Below are 16,702 nucleotides of genomic sequence, written 5' to 3' on the forward strand. Positions count from 1 at the left end.
AGTATAACTGTGGCGCAGAGGTCTAGACCGACTACGTAAGTACTAGACACCTAGACACTAGTACTGCACTGCATTTTAGAGCTTGTGCACCTTAGAATAAGGGTTAAGGTTGTCTGTAGTGTTGTCGAACTAACGACAGTTGACCTTGAAAATAATGTTATCGATAAGTAACACTAGTCAATAGTGTTGTAGATGTGTCGATAGTCCATCTATCGATAGTATTGTCGACTAACGTGACCTAGATGGTAATAACAGTTGTCTCTGTGTTTAACTAATAAAAAAAAAGATTTATCAGATTTGAATGACTACCATGTTCTATGTGAAATATATTTAAAATTAAAACTAATAACGAGTTGCTAATTCTAAATAACACAAAATAAATATATTATAACAGGGGGGTTGAAATGGCCACATCGAAGCATTTCATCTAAGAAAGCAATATAAAAATTTTACCTTCCAATAAAATTTGTATTATGTTTCCTCCGACGTCCGAAGTCCATTTATGAGAGAGTGCCTCGTCCTCATACCGCATCGCGCCGCTAGATGTCGCTTCCCGTCTAGGAAAACCCTTGCCAAGCGCCCCCTGGTGGCTAAACGGGGTACTATCCCCCCGCCCGAGCCATACAAGCCGCCATATTCTTACCTCATTGTTCGGCTCATAATGATGTTGAGGTCCACCAGGAAGACCTAACATGGACTTCGGACGTCGGAGGAAACATAATACAAATTTTATTGGAAGGTAAAATTTTTATATTATGTGTTCCGTTAGACGTCCGAAGTCCATTTATGAGAGACGTGTTTGTTATCTCCTGGTGGCTTGTGTGGAAAATAATAAAATGAAATACGCAACAATGTGATTACATGAAGTGTATATTGTATGTATACAAACAATAGGAAAACATTTCTGATAAGTGAATCAGCTTAATTTGATTAATTAAATTAATTAACACATCTACGAGGGCATAGAAAAATATTGGGATAAAGATTTCTCAGACACGCTATTATCTGTTTTAGATATAGGTTTCTTATAGAACTTCCTAAAGGTATATTCATGCCGCCAGTTGGCTTTCGCTAGAATTTCATTAACAGGGTAATTTTCTATCCAGTTTAACGACGATACTGCTGCTCTACAACTACCAGGGGACGCATGTATGCCAGCATTCTTCAGCAGGGTCCTAACCCAACCTCCTATGATGGCCGGTGAAGCTGGCTGATGAGGAGCTCTAGTTGTTAAAAATAAATTTGTGAAAGGACCTCTAATATTTTTTGTTATTTCTACTAACGCTTTCAGCCAGTAAACTGGGCTGATATTTTTATCAGGAGCGTGTAATAACGTCCACTTTGATTGTTGGTACGACGTTGAATCGGTTTTTGATCCAAATGAGGGACACAGAGTAATAGAATCAGCATCGACTATAAAATGGTCTTGATCGCAATGTAACAATGACAGGTCATGTACTCTGCGTCCGGATGCTAGCAATAAGATCGTAGCTGTTCGTCTTGAAATATCAAACAGACTGTTATGTGGGTTTGTAGATCTTAAATGTCTAATAACTAGTCTTGCATCCCAAATGGGAACCTTGGGAGGTACAGGTCTGGCTAGAGAAATTGCTTTCAGAATATGCTTTACAATATTGCTACTAGAAATCTGTACATTGGAAACAGTCTCGCAGACAGATGCTATAGCTGACTTGTGAACAAGGATTGTACGGTATGCTAGATTTCCAGACAGAAATAATTGTGCCAAATATCTAGCCACTTGTGGTGGTTTTGGTAAGTGTGGAGTAACATTATTCTCACGACACCAGCTTGACCACCTAGCCCAAATTGGCGCATACGTTTTAAATGTCGAAGGTCTCCAACACGATAAAAGAAGGTTCTTTTCTTCCTGAGACCAGTTCTCGGTTAACGTATCCCACCCGAAATGAGCCAGGCTTCTAGTTCCAGGCTGTTGACTTGAGCTGGAGGATGGCCCGTTTTCGTATCTATCAGCGTGTCTTGAAGATTCTGTATTTTCATCGGCCGTGTCAACGCTCGGAGCTTCAGGTCGGGTCGCCAAAACGGTTTCGTCCATTTCGGGGTTATCATTATGAAGTGTCCCGACGCCGCGTTGAGATGTTGAAGAACACGTGGGATTAGCCCCGGTGGAGGGAACAGCCAAGCAAGACTGTAATGCCAGGATTTGCTGAACGCGTTGTGATAGCAGGCGTTCGAGTCTGACAAGTCGCGCGTAACATAATTCGGAACGACGTGTGCTGTTCTTGAGGCAAATAAGTCGACGTCTGGAGTGCCCCAGCAATGGAATATTTTTGATGTCGCCTCCACTTGTAGGTGCCATTCGGAGCCTGCGCGATTGCGCGAGAGGTGGTCGGCTTCCGTGTTGTACAGCCCCGGAAGGTGGTGAGGGACCAGTACAACATTGAGGCTGTCCGCCAGAGCCAGTAGTTCCTTGGTCAATCTCAGCAACAGAGGGGACTTGGTTCCTCCCTCGTTCTTGATGTACGAGATCACCGTCCGGTTGTCGCTTTGTAGAATCACAGTCGAGTCTTCGAGAACTGCTGCTTTTTTCGAGAGGGCTGCGATCACTGCGTACATCTCTTTGGCGTTGCAGTGCCAAGTCTTTTGATGATTGTTCCAGGAGCCCTGAATCTCTTCGTTGTTGACTACAGCTCCCCATTTTATGTCTGAAGCATCTGTGGTCACGTAGTTTGTTGGAAATGCGTTTTGGTGTATCAGTGTACTTTGACTGACATTCTCTAGCCACCACTCGAGTTCGTCTCGCACTTCGTCTAGATATGGAACTGCCTTCCGCGGTGTCTGGCGAAGTAGTCTGCTGTGGCGTTGCAACGTACGGCAATGCAACCTTCCCCGGAGGGTGATGAAGGTCGCAAAGTTGAGAAGCCCTAAGAGGCGTTGCGCCTGCTTGAGGGTCCAACTGCCGGCTGCGAGTCGAGTCATCAGGCTCTGGCGGATCTTGGTGATCTTGTCTGGGGGCAGGGACTTCGCATTTGTTCGTGTGTCCCAGTTGATGCCAAGGTACTCCATCTTTTGTACTGGATTCAGTATGGATTTGTCCAGATTGACGCACCAACCCAGACTGGTCAGGAAATTCACTGCGAAATGTGCTTGTGATCGCAGTACGTTCTGGTCTTGATGAGCAATGCAGTAGTCGTCCAGATATACTACTACCCGGATACCTTTGCCACGTAGTATTTCGGCTGTCCAATTCGTTACCGATGCAAACATTTTCGGTGCCGTCGCCAAGCCAAACGGTAAGCACGTCATCTGTAGCAGGCGGCCGTTGTAACTGACACGCAGAAACCGCCGGTGTTGTGGTCTTATTGGTATGTGATAGTAGGCCTGACTGATGTCTAATTTCACCATCCAATCGCCTGGTTGGAGGAAATTCGGCATTTGACGATGATGGAAAAGATAAAAGTGTTTGGTGTTCATGTATTGATTTAAACTTTTTAAGTTGAAGATCACACGGTTCTTTCCGTTGCTCTTTGATATTAGAAACAGTGGAGATATGAAGGATGGGGTTAATGGTGCGGGTTCTAAAACGCAATCCTGAATCATAATTTGAATCTCGGTTGACATCTCTTGAGAAACTGGGGTCTGAAATTGTGATATCACGTCTAAAGTTGGAAAAATTAAAGGCGGTGTCTGGTTGAATGGGATTCGAGCCCCGGTTATAATTTTGAGGATGGCTTTGGGTGGATTGTAGAGGACCCAGGCTTTCCGACAATGTCGTAGACAACCGCCTGAAAAGGTCACCGAGTCATTTTTGCTTTTTACCCGTTCTACGGGATCCCTTTGAATTCCGCCCCCCCTTTTTCTTTTCCTCGTCATGATATTTTCTGTCGTGGGAATTGCTTTTGTTATCAATTTGCTTTCGTTTAGCTGGTCGACCGTGAAATGTCTTTTCTTGATTAGATGTTGTAGGTACAGGAGATTTTGCGCGGGTAGGTTGAGATTTCGGCTTCTCTTTTTGTATTTTTTCTATACCTCCAATTTTTTGTATATAAGTCGTTAAGGACTGCGGATTAAACATATACTCAGAAGACGGCGGTATTTTTTCAATATCTTCACGCAAATATTTGTCCTTTAATGGTTTTAACAATGACCGACGGCGCAGTTCTAATACCTCAGCACGTTTTCCACAAATCATTTGAAGAATATCACGAGACCTGGTTTTATAACTAGAATCGTTACCAAACAATTCGGTCAATTTGTCATAAAGGACAGCGGGAGTCAATATTAAATCAGGAGTGGCAGACCAATCAATAAGCGCTTGTAAGTTTGAGCTTACGGACTCATTTTGTCCCAAAAAGGCGTTAGACAGCGCTGCGAAGCTGCGTTCCATCTGATGCCAGCGAATAGGGGCAAAAGGGTCTTCTAATCGACGTAATTCTTCATTTACTTTTAATTCAGTAAAAGCAGGGTAAGCCACGTATTTCTTTTGAATATCAGTATAACGGACAGCATTCCAGTCGGGAGAATCGAATCTTTGCAAAACAGATATTTTTTGTACGCGCTCCGGTATAGCCTTAGCTACGACTGGGTCTTTGATAGAAACGCTTAGATCGGTAATGGCATCTACCTTGAAAGACGGTACAGGCGGAGCGGGGGGTCGTAAGAAAGGCTCATGTACTATGTCGTGCGGTACCGTAGTCGAAACGGATGTCGCAGGTAAATTTGGTAAAGGTACGTGCGGTACCGTAGTCGAAACGGATGTCGCAGGTAAATTTGGTAAAGGTACCGTGCTATTAGAGGCTTGTATAAAAGTAGCGTGTGCATGAATCATATTATCGAATTGACTCACCAGCCGTTGTGACAATTTGTCAAACCTTCGTTCCAAATCCCGCGAAGAAAACCGCTTCCGCTTTGCTGGTGGCGCCGACGCGTCGCGACACGTGGTCAGCGTCGACGGTGCGATCGGTGGATCAGGGGCCTGTGCGGCCCCATCGGATTTTGGCACCGAATCCGATTCCGATGTCCCGTCCGACGAGCTTTCACTATCACTGCTGCTACTACTACGCGGAGAGTCAGAAGATCCGGATCTTTTTCTCGGTGGCAATGAGGGTAGCATTTTCGTAAAAACACAATTTTTTTTTTTTTTTTTTACGACTTCTAGACGGAAAACTAATAATTTCACTAGAATTTAACACTAGGATTTAAATTTTCTACTTTAATCTTGAAAATTTTGTAAAAAGTTACACTAATTTGCACAAAGAAAATTTTGATCGAAAATTTTGTATCTATCGGCGTGCGGTCGGTATGAAAAACGACGCAACAATGAGGTAAGAATATGGCGGCTTGTATGGCTCGGGCGGGGGGATAGTACCCCGTTTAGCCACCAGGGGGCGCTTGGCAAGGGTTTTCCTAGACGGGAAGCGACATCTAGCGGCGCGATGCGGTATGAGGACGAGGCACTCTCTCATAAATGGACTTCGGACGTCTAACGGAACACATAATATTGCTATTTGGCGCACATCAAAGTAAGTGCGCAATGTCAAACAAATGTCAAATAGCAATATTGCTTTTTTAGATGAATTGCTTCGATGTAGCCTTTTTAATCCCCTAGAAATAGAAAATTAAATTGTCTATTAATGATCGATTAATATTTTAACATCTTTAAAATGTGTTTTGTCATAAAACACAAGTCTCGTTATAAAATTCTGGTAAAAAAATAAATAGAAATTCAGTAAATAAGATATTTTGCCTAATAGCAACACTTTAACTTCTTTCACCCTAAGGTTGCCTTGCTGAAATTACTGTTTATAAGGCCGCCTATTGTGCTTATTTTATTCGTATGTACATGTCCTGTGTTTGTTGTTTTGCTATAGAGAATTATTGATTGATTGATTATTAAATATCTTTGCTGACCGATGAAAAGTATTTATACTTCTTTTAACACGATTAGAATGATAACAGCAGGCTTAGCACCCTAAGAGCGCGACTCTTTCTCACCTCGACATACGTCACCCGTCACTCTCTTACAGTACTGCACAGAGAGAGACAGATGATCTCTATCACGGCGAGAAAGAGTCGCGTGCTTAAGGTGCTAAGCCCGCAGGACAGATTGTACATCGCCTAGCGCGAAAGAGACGAGAGATCTGTCTATTTCGCACTAAAAGTATACAGCTAGGTAAGAAAGAGAGATATGCTATTATAATCCTAAGTTTATATAAAAGTATTTGTTGCCAACTTAAAAAAATACTCTAATTTTTGGATTTCTATTTTTTTTAAGTGTATCGCCTAAGTTCTGTCTGACCAAACCCCATAACGTAAACTAATATGTGCTTGTTATCTATAAGTTTATCTAACAACTAACTTAACCTCATAACGGCTAGGGTCCGTCGGAAAGCGTCGCCCGCGCAACCGAAAGCCGGGACGCTCTCCATGTCAAGGTAACCATGTATTATAGTATAGTATAAACCGCACAGTAGTATAAAAATATGATTTATTCGAGAAAGATGCTAAAGAATGGGAGATTTTCTTTTTTTGAATTAAAAAAAAAATAGTTCTCACGAACTCGTTAGATGGCGTTTAACCAACTACATTACTGGGCCAAGAAGCCAAGGATAGAAAAAAAAAACTTTAATTTAATTTAAGAAATAAATAAACAAGACAGATTTGTTTTTTTATTCTCATTCTCTGGAAACATTCTGATAAGATTCCGTTTTCTTCGTTATTTGTATATTAATTCTATTTTCAAAACATAATCGTTGTGAAAATACGTTTCGTTTTATGATTTCAATAAGAAAATCACAAATAATGTAACATTCCGTTCCTTGCAGTAACCTACAAAGTTCAGCGCCATCTATCCAGTAGCTAGGATAAAAAATACAAAATAAAATAAAAAGAAAATGCCTCATTGTCATTTTCGCCTTTCACCTGTATTCTAAGATGTTAACCCGAACCTTCCTCCACTCAGTTGAGGCGACCTTAAAGAAGACCTCGATCTAAGTTCAAAATCGGTATTCTTAGGGTGGTATTAATAAATCAAATCAAATCAAATATACTTTATTGCACACAACATACAAAACAAATTCACACAGATGAAGATAGATACAATACAATCTGAGGCAATCTGAGGGCAGTCTCAGCTGAGATTAGTTTATTAATACCACCCTTAGACGTCGCCTCAACGTAACCTCGAGTTTACTCCAGTGAGGCATGTTGGCATTATTTTCGTATTATTATGTTGGCAGTACATGCTCGACTCCAGTGAGTAAAGTCCTCAAGTCGAGGGCGTAAATGTTAACTTAAAATACCAAAATGCTCAGCTGAGGCCGATACCAGTGGAGGAAGTTTCGAATAAACATCTTAAAGTGCAAGTTATTCTTCAGTAATTTTCATGTTCCTGTACGATCTTAGAGCAAAACGGAGCAAGGAATAGTCATACGCATGCGTTGGTCTCTGCCAAAGCGTTAGCCTATTTGTGCATTCCCAAACTAGTACGTATCCTACCAAATTAAAACACATAATAACTTTGTATCGAGAAATAACGCTATGGCTTCTCCTCCCCCTCCGGCCCCCGGAGGTCCGTTTTGCTCTATGCGTACGATGCACAAAGTAGAATAAAACAAATGCACGTTAAAGGAGTTTGCAACAAAAGAATATAATTTATCACATAACATAACATACTCACGACTATACGTATACTAATGGAGTAGTCGAAAGTACCCACGCCGCATCGAGCTTTCTGTTAGACTAACGTGATAGGTGAGCCGTATCGCCGTCTGTAATGGTCGACCCAACTGTGTTAGTGAAAACTGCACTTGGGTTGTTCTTCTTTTTTATCGACAATGATCTGTCCTTCGTTCTGCTTCTGATAAGTTATGTTTTAGAATTTTATTTCATGTTTTGATTGTCCAAAAATATAGTTATCTTATTATACTCAAAATACAAGCAAAATACTAATCGGTTCCTCAATTAGTTATTAACGTAGCTTGATCGTTTTTCACAAAATTATGTGACAGAGTGGTAAATTGAAATGCTGTCTCCGATGAAAAGGGCCACTCTGTCACAATATTTTTTGGAATGCGCCTGCAAAGAAAAGTATGTTACCAAGATAAAGAGAACCACTAAATAGTCCTCTACAGACACATCTTTATATGATGTTTTAAAATATTTATTGCCGTTATAATTTTAAAGATATTAAATCCGATAAATCGAGAAAATGTCTTTTTATTGTCGATAAAAAAGAAGAACGACCCACTTAAGATAAATTAATTTAAATCTATTTGTAAAGGTTGGGCAAATCACCAAGGTGGGTCGATGTCTGTTAACGGCATAGAATATACAATAATACTACGTTCAGAAGGGACACTCCCCGCCCCGCCCTGATACGAGCTTGAAGCGAACTTTACCTCACCCCCGCGTTGGGCTTTGTTTTTTTCGTGTCTCAGAAAATAATAGACACAGGGTACGATTTCTGTCTTCTAATTGTAACTGATAAAAGTGATTAAAACAAAATGGTTTTGTATAATTTTTTAAATATATTTTTGTTGCAAACTCTAAAAATGCACCATGTATCCGTGTCATGTCAATATTAGTCTAAAAAAATTGTATGTACTATGTAATTATTTCTCGTTTTTTTTTTTAATTTTAAACTTGTTCTTGTTTAGCATCGTTTCGTTACTTTGTTTATACATTTTTAATTTTATGTTCTAATATTTTGTGTTTGTTTGATGTAACAGTCTTAATGGATCCGACTCAGTGTTGCGACATTGTCGATAAATTGACTTATCGATAAATAAGTATTCAATATTTTTGATAGATGGCGCGAGCGTCAACTTAATAACGATATAGATTAAAAAAATCACATGGACAGGATGAGGGCCCAATGGTGTAATAGTTAGCTCGTCAAGGGCTGCGGTTTCAAGTCCCATCCGAGTCAGATTTTCTCGATTTTTTTAAGACTGTTCCATACAAGTTAGTTTATCTAAAATTTTCTACACAGGAGACTGAAACCCCGCTCTTTAGAAATGGCCAATCAAACGTGTTCTTTGCCTGTCTTACCTGTGTGAGTGACACCGCTGTGGGTTAGGGCTTGTTTAAAAAGCAAATGTTACATAGGCAGCAATCATCGGTTTAGGTGACAAGTCGCTTAGTAATATCTGGCCTGCGGCCGAGTTTACACATTTTTATATTTTTTTATAGTCTATTGACCTGAATGGTTTCATGAGACGCCGCCAGTCTACTCTAAACGAAGAACGAAGGGGTGATATTGGTCCTAAAAAGTTGTAAAATAAAATTTTCTGTGTGGGGAAAGACCCAAGTTACCTTCATTCTTCGTTCAAAGTGAACTGGCCCAGTCTCATGAAACCATTTAAAAGTTTAGACTCGCCCGCACGCCATATACTAGGTGGATGATTTGTCATCTAACCCAAATCATCATGCGGACATCACAACACCTTACCACCATCCTATCGATCGAGCGCGTCATTTTTGGCTGACTATCCTTTCCAAAATGTCTTGTCTAAGATATCTTGGAACGGATAACCATAAAGCCAAAGAAAAATAGCGAGAAAAAAATGCAGTGTCTCAATTGTTCTCATGGAGCTTCACACAGCTTGTGTTCAAAGATGCACATCGTATATTATTTGCACTTCTTTGAGGCACCAACTTCTTTATCATATGCTGCTTACTTCATGGCAGCCATCCAGCACACAGCATCAAATTTTAAGTTATATCTGTCATTTTCTTATCCGCCGAAAAGGAAAGCGACGCGTAATCGATAGGCATAAAATTTAAACAACCCTTTCAAAATTTTACATTGGCATATAACCCGACAGAATTGTGTTGACAGCACACGTCAAACAGTATATTAATTCATTATTTTTAAAATGAACAGCTGTCGATCATCCGTCCCTTTCTTTTTACGATACGTAGGAAAATGACAGGTATAATTTAAAATAAAATTAGGAGGTGTCTGCAGGAATCAAATCATCAATTTAGCGAAGAATCGCAGCCAGTTAATTGTGAAGCACCTTCTTTCTTTGAAGCTTAGTAAAAAAGCTGCTACATATACGTAGTTGTAGTAATTATTAGTCGGAAAAAATATAGACAGGAGTTGCCAAGCGCATGCGTTCTCCTCTGTTGAAGTACGGTCACGAGCATTAATATGTATGCACTTTGGTACCACGTCACATTAACTTTTTTGACAAATCGAACTGTAAGTCTCACTAAATGTCAAATATGTTAGTGCGACAGAGTCCTAAAGTGGGTACATTATATTGCTCATGACTGTACATGAATTATCGGTTCGTGTTTCGTTATTTGTGTGACGTTTTTGTTTTGGTGTAAGTACGTTTAAAGAGACGTTGTTTTTTTCTTATGAGTGTGCGGTAGTGAGTAGATGATGATGAAACCTGGATGGCAGAAAATGCAAAGCTAGCCCAAAGCTAACATCATTCTCCTGCCCGTATCCCGCTCTGGGTTAGGTCGGCAACGTATGTGTATTCCTCTTCGATTCTTGGTATTAAATATGTTTCTCTAGTTATCAAATAACTTGTAATGTATACCTACATTGATTTAAAAGATGTGTTGCTGTTGCAGTTTCTTGTCATTTCTTCTCCTCAGCCATAACTTCGTGCGAAATGACATAGATTCAATACTGTTAAATTGAACTTTCAACAAGTTTATGATCTATGATATGATAATTTCGTTGAATAAATGATTCTGATTCACTTCTGTCAGCCATCATCCCGGTACTCACACCTTTCATACACATATCCTTGCCCAAAGGTAACTCTGGTCTATATTTTATCTGAGTAAGTCTATGTACCTTTGTTACGAGCGCTCTAAGCTGTATTGCATAAAATATTGTAGAATAAAACAAATCGAAAAATTCGTCGATGATATTGGAGATTTCTTACGTCATCATCTCCTTAGCATTATCCCGTTTTTCACAGGGTACGCTTACCTAATCTGAAGATTTGACAGGTCCGGTTTTTTACAGAAGCGACTGCCTGTCTGACCTTCCAACCCGCGAAGGGAAAACCAGCCCAATACAGGTTAGGTCACATCCGAAAATGCATTTCTCGGTAATGTGGGTGTCCTCACGATGTTTTCCTTCACCGCTGAGCACGTGATAATCATTTATGATCGAAACATGAGTTCGAAAACAAATTCGACAATCATTGGCTGCGACCTCAAAGTGAGAGTTAAGCGTTCTACCAACTGGGCTACCGCGGCTCTTACTATCTTGGAGATTTCTTACGTATCGATAAAAAATATCGATAATTTGACAACACTATTGTTTGTTTTATTCTATAATACATTGAACTTAAGAATTGTTTATTTATTACGCAAGAAATGCTTTAGCAACGAAATGTATCTGATAGTTTTTTTATTTTTCTATATTATAATTATTATGTTTCATTTCTTTTGACGCTACTTTTTCGTATCTTTTATTTTACAGGTTGGTAGTTAGTATTTTTATTGGGAGATTTTCTTTTTTTAAATTAAAAAAAAAATTGTTCTCAAGAACTCGTTAGATGGCGCTTAACTACTTTACCAGGCCATTTGAAAGTTGACACAAAATAATAAGAGAATGAGGTTCTTTTTTCCTTGTTAAGTTCTGTGCTATAAAGTGTATTTTATTTGATTAATGATTTGAGGAGCTCGGTGGCGCAGCGGTAAACGCGCTCGGTCTGCGATTGTTGAAGTTAAGCAACTTTCGCAAAGGCCGGTCATAGGATGGGTGACCACAAAAAAAAAGTTTTCATCTCGAGCTCCTCCGTGCTTCGGAAGGCACGTTAAGCCGTTGGTCCCGGCTGCATTAGCAGGCGTTAATAGCCACCAATCCGCACTGGGCCCGCGTGGTGGTTTAAGGCCCGATCTCCCTATCCATTCATAGGGAAGGCCCGTGCCCCAGCAGTGGGGACGTTAATGGGCTGGTGATGAATGATTTCAATATGACATCGAAGAAAATCAGAAATAATATAACTTCCGTTCCTTGAAGTTGACTTCCTACCAAGTTCAGCGCCATCTATCCAGCAGCTTGGAAACAAATTTAAAAAACATAAAAAGAAAATGCCTCATTATTATTAGCTTTGTACAATAGCATCCTTTGTAAAGGAATTAGATGACGCATTTTGGATCTTTAAACTTAAAATCTGAATTTAATTTAACGTAACATAAGCTCACGCCAGTCCCAAGTGGAGTAGTCGAGTCAAGTAGAGCATGTACATCCATCGCAAGATGAAGTGAAGGCCTTTACCCAGCAGTTTAATAAAATTATTTCTGGATTTTGAGTAATGAGACTTCTAATCTAATCTAGCCTAGAAGATCCCACTGCTGGGCAAAGACCTCTCCTTCCTCTTGAGAACTACTTAACGACTTTTGATGAATGAGACTTACTTAATTAATACGTGTGGTCCTGTGGTGTGCGCCGGTGCGAACACCGGTACTGTGCACCAATGAGTTGTTAATTTATCTTGAGTGCAGTTTACGCTTACACAGTTGGCTCGACCATCATAGACGGCGATACGGCTCACCACCTATAACGTTGGTCTAAGGGCTCAAACTGGATGACAGCGGCTGCGGCGCGGCGGCGATAGCGGCGCGGGGAGCGGCGCGGCGGCCGCTGTTCCGTTCTCGATGCCAGCGGCCAAATCGCGCGGTGTTGCGGCGGTATAGAGTTGTGTCTCAAATGAACGCAATGTCGAAATGGCGACAACGCATTTTCGATTGTAGTTCTTTTGTTTTGTACTATTTATTATGGGCAAAAGAAGATCTGATTGATTGAATGAACAAAGGAAACAAAAAGGCGAGTTTCAAATGCAGAGACACCGCTCGACTAGAGCGCACCGCTCGTACCCCGCCCCCCGCGCCGCTGCCACCGAGAACACTTCAATATAAATCTTAGCATTTGAACGCGCCGCTCCCCGCACCGCCGCCACCGCCGCGCCGCTGCCGCTGTCATCCAGCTTGAGGCCTTACAGAAAGCTTGGTGAGGTGTGGGTACTTAGTTCATCTTACGATGGATGTACTCCTACCCCAATTGGGATATAGTGAGCTTATGTTATGTGGTGTGTTTGTATTTGGTTAGATTTTTGCATGGAACTGTGCATCTATCAATAGGTATTGATCGAAGAAACACCCAATTACCATCCAAAACGCGTCATCTGACACTCCATGATATACTCCCCCATAGGTGTGTAACGCGTTTCCATTTCCAGTTCTCGTACGTCACTGGCGAGCAGTCGCCAGTCGCTAACGTCGTACGCTTCGCCTACCGCCGAGCGCGGGTCCTCGCCCGACCTGGCTGGGAAAAGGGCTTCCTTTGTTGAGGCAAGTAACTCAGGACTCCGATATCGACCCCGTCGGCGTGGTCGACGGTTTCTCTCATTCAGCGCTTATAGCTACCGGCCCACTAGTGTCGATTGATTTTTTCAAATATAATCCTCTCAAAATCAAATTCAAATTCAAAGATATCTTTATTCAGTTGGCAACACAGTTACATAACGAACGTCTCATCCGCCTAAAACTACTGCAGCTTCTCACAACCTGTATAGCCGGGGAAAAGAAGCTGCAAGAAAAACCTCGGCACAGGGCCCTAGACGTTCCTTAAAAAAACCTTAAGATATTGTTATACGATTTAGGAATTTGGCAGCCTAATATGAGTTCCCAGACACTTAAATAATCACAAATCTTATAATAACTTTATGTTTGACTAAATCCTTCTTGGTTCCAGACCGGTTTCGTGGAAACCCTCACTCCGCAGTACACTCCAGGTCAGAGCATCACGTCCCCGCAGCCAGCGCCCTCCGTCGAAGACAAGCTGGCTAATCTTCAGGCGCAACAGGAGGTAACAACACGTAAAATAGCGTGGCTGACCAAACAACTACCGTAGACTAGTTAGTACCGCCCATATACAACAGATGGCGCTCATTATTCACCGCATAACATAACATAGTGTGGCAGACCTAACTAGTTGACCAGCTAGTTCCGTCTATATACAACAGATGGCGCTAACATAGGACGCAGATGGCATAGATCGCGCTAACGAGGGCGCACATAATATAACTTCCCTTTTCCATATTCCAGATAACTCAACTAAAATCAGAAGTGGAGGACCTGAAAGAGAAGTTGGAGACGATCAAAGTGAGAAGAGCGGAAGACAGGGAGAAGTTGAAGGAGTTCGAGCGAGTGAAGCTCCAGTTGGAGCAGGCCAATGAGTTCAAGACGAAGATTATGGAGTCGCAGGCGCAGCTGCAACGGGACCTGCAGCGGGCCAAGCAGGAGGTACGGATATAAGCATGAAGTGTCGACCAATAATTATCATTAACGACCTGCGTGGTCCAGTGGTTGAGCGTCGGGTTCTCGATCCGGAGGTCCTGGGTTCGATTCCCGGTAGGGACATATCACAAAAATTACTTTGTGGTCCCTAGGGTTGGAAGATCAGACAGGCAGTCGCTTCTGTAAAAAGTTGGACCTGTAAAATCTTCAGGTTAGATAAGCGGACCCTGTGGAAACGGGATAACTCTAAGGAGATGATGAAAATGAAATTATTTCACAATTTTATCAATAGTTCTTTCAACGGAACTTTAGGAATCGCTAATGTAGCCTTTTATACCATACAATGTTCATCAGGTCCGCGAAGCCCAAGAAGCCCTGGAGATCCACAATGATGAGACAGCGGAGCTCCAGGAAGCCGCGGAGATGGCCGCCCTCGACAAGGAGATGGCTGAGGAGAGGGCTGAGGCGCTGCAGATGGAACTGGAACAGTGCAGGGAGAAACTCGAGGAAGCCACACTGGATCTGCAGCTCATGAAGGCTGAGATGGAAGCCGGCGGGAATATACGTGAGTTTGATATAAATAGTTTTCAGCCATTATGGCGTAACATAACATAAGCTAGGGTAGTCAAAGGTACATCCATCGCAAGATGAACTAAGTACCCACACCTCACCGAGCTTTCTGTTAGACCAACGCGAGCGTGAATTCAAACTGGGAGCGCCGGATCGTATTGGTTCCGAGTTAGATTTACTACGCGCCAAATGTATATGTCGTGGCCAGATCTTAGAATTAATCATTTCATGATGTGCTCGATCATTTCATGAAATGGTCATATTTCATGAAATAGACTATCACACGTTGGCCACATCATGATGTAGTTTGGCCAGATCAATGAACACAAAACGTTTAACGATATGAGCAACTAAATGCGTGATTACTTCATGATATGGCCAAAACATTATCCACCGGTAGTGGCGCTAGTGTCGATTATATTTAGAACTTGATTGATATTATAATCGATGAATCAATGTAATTGTACAATTTTCCATATCGAATAAGTACATAATTTTGAACCTAAGAAATTAATCGACTATTCGCATTTTTATTACACCACATAGCATGGACACATACTATGTGGTCACATACCTCCGAAATGCATTTCTCGGGAGTGTGGGTTTCCTCGCGATGTTTTCCTTCACCGTTGAGCACGTGATAATCATTTGTGATCCAAATCTTTAGACCTGCGACCTCAAAGAGAGAGTCAAGCGTTCTACCAACTGGGCTACCATGGATCTGACATAAATAGTTATGTCATTTATAAATTATGTTTTTATTTTAAAATAACAAGAACTGGTGGGGTTAAAATTGCCACATCGCAGCAGTTGGCATATAATGCGCATATAAAAGTAAGTGCGCAATGCAAACAAATGTCAAATAGCAATATTGCTTTCTTAGATGAATTGCTGCGATGTGGCCATTTTAACCCCCTAAAGCACACAAAACTACCAAAATATTTATTTTAGGCTTAAATGCTTTTTTAAATTTATTTTTAGTTTTTTTTTCATAGCACTCACCTGTGTTTAGGGAAACTAACAAAGAGAAAATTAAATCGAAAAAAAGATCTACTCGTTGAATTTAATTTTCTCTTTGTTAAATTATTTTTATTTATATATTTATTTTATTTTTATAGAATTACATAAAAAGATTATGCTTGTACGTATTTATATTTATAATTATTTAATCTTTTTTTTTCGCACTAGATTTCATTGTACGCATTTTTATATATGAAGTATAAATATTTATGTTATGTACATAGTTGCTACAAAATTGAACATATAGATTTCCATACACTTTCTATATTAATTATTTTGTTATTATTTTGTTAATAATGGCATGCGCTTAACACATTCACACCGGAATAATTAAAAAAAGGATTATTTTATAAAACGTCTCTACCGACCCGCAGTGGAGCAGCGTGGTGGAGTATGCTCCATACCTCCTCCGGTTGATTGAGGGGAGGCCTGTGCCCAGCAGTGGGACGTATATAGGCTGTTTATGTACATGAATTATTTTATAAAACTTAAGTTTTCTGCCAATAAATCATATAAACGGAACACTCAAAAAAAAAACTCATTATCTCCCTAGCGTTATCCCGTTCTTCACATGGTCCGCTTACCTAACCTGAAGATTTGACAGGTCCGGTTTTTTACAGAAGCGACTGCCTGTCTGACCTTACAACCCGCGAAGGGAAAACCAGCCCAATACAGGTTAGGTCACATACCTCCGAAAAGCATTTCTCGGGAATGTGGTTTTCCTCACGATGTTTTCCTTCACCGCTGACCACGTGATAATTATTTATGATCCAAACATGAATTCGAAAAACTATTTTGAAAATCATAAGATTAGGCCCGTGTTGGATTCGAACCTGCGACCTTACAGTGAGAGTAA

At 40.9% G+C, this 16,702-nt stretch overlaps 1 protein-coding gene across 13 annotated transcripts in view; it reads left to right on the plus strand.

Moving 5' to 3' along the window:
- LOC126378809 (dynactin subunit 1) overlaps positions 1-16,702 on the plus strand; it is a 57,166-nt gene that overhangs the window by 5,905 nt on the left and 34,559 nt on the right. For 10 of the 13 annotated variants that reach the window (XM_050027207.1, XM_050027208.1, XM_050027211.1 and 7 more), the window contains exons 4-10: positions 3-35; positions 6,357-6,413; positions 8,972-9,034; positions 13,197-13,308; positions 13,712-13,825; positions 14,065-14,262; positions 14,611-14,821. In XM_050027207.1, the coding sequence (XP_049883164.1) occupies positions 3-35; positions 6,357-6,413; positions 8,972-9,034; positions 13,197-13,308; positions 13,712-13,825; positions 14,065-14,262; positions 14,611-14,821 (788 nt within the window). The remainder of the gene's footprint in view (positions 1-2; positions 36-6,356; positions 6,414-8,971; positions 9,035-13,196; positions 13,309-13,711; positions 13,826-14,064; positions 14,263-14,610; positions 14,822-16,702) is intronic. The other 3 variants (XM_050027215.1, XM_050027218.1, XM_050027219.1) reach the window with 3 other exon arrangements.

Source organism: Pectinophora gossypiella, chromosome 27, assembly GCF_024362695.1.
Source record: "Pectinophora gossypiella chromosome 27, ilPecGoss1.1, whole genome shotgun sequence".
NCBI classification, from domain to species: Eukaryota; Metazoa; Arthropoda; class Insecta; order Lepidoptera; family Gelechiidae; genus Pectinophora; species Pectinophora gossypiella.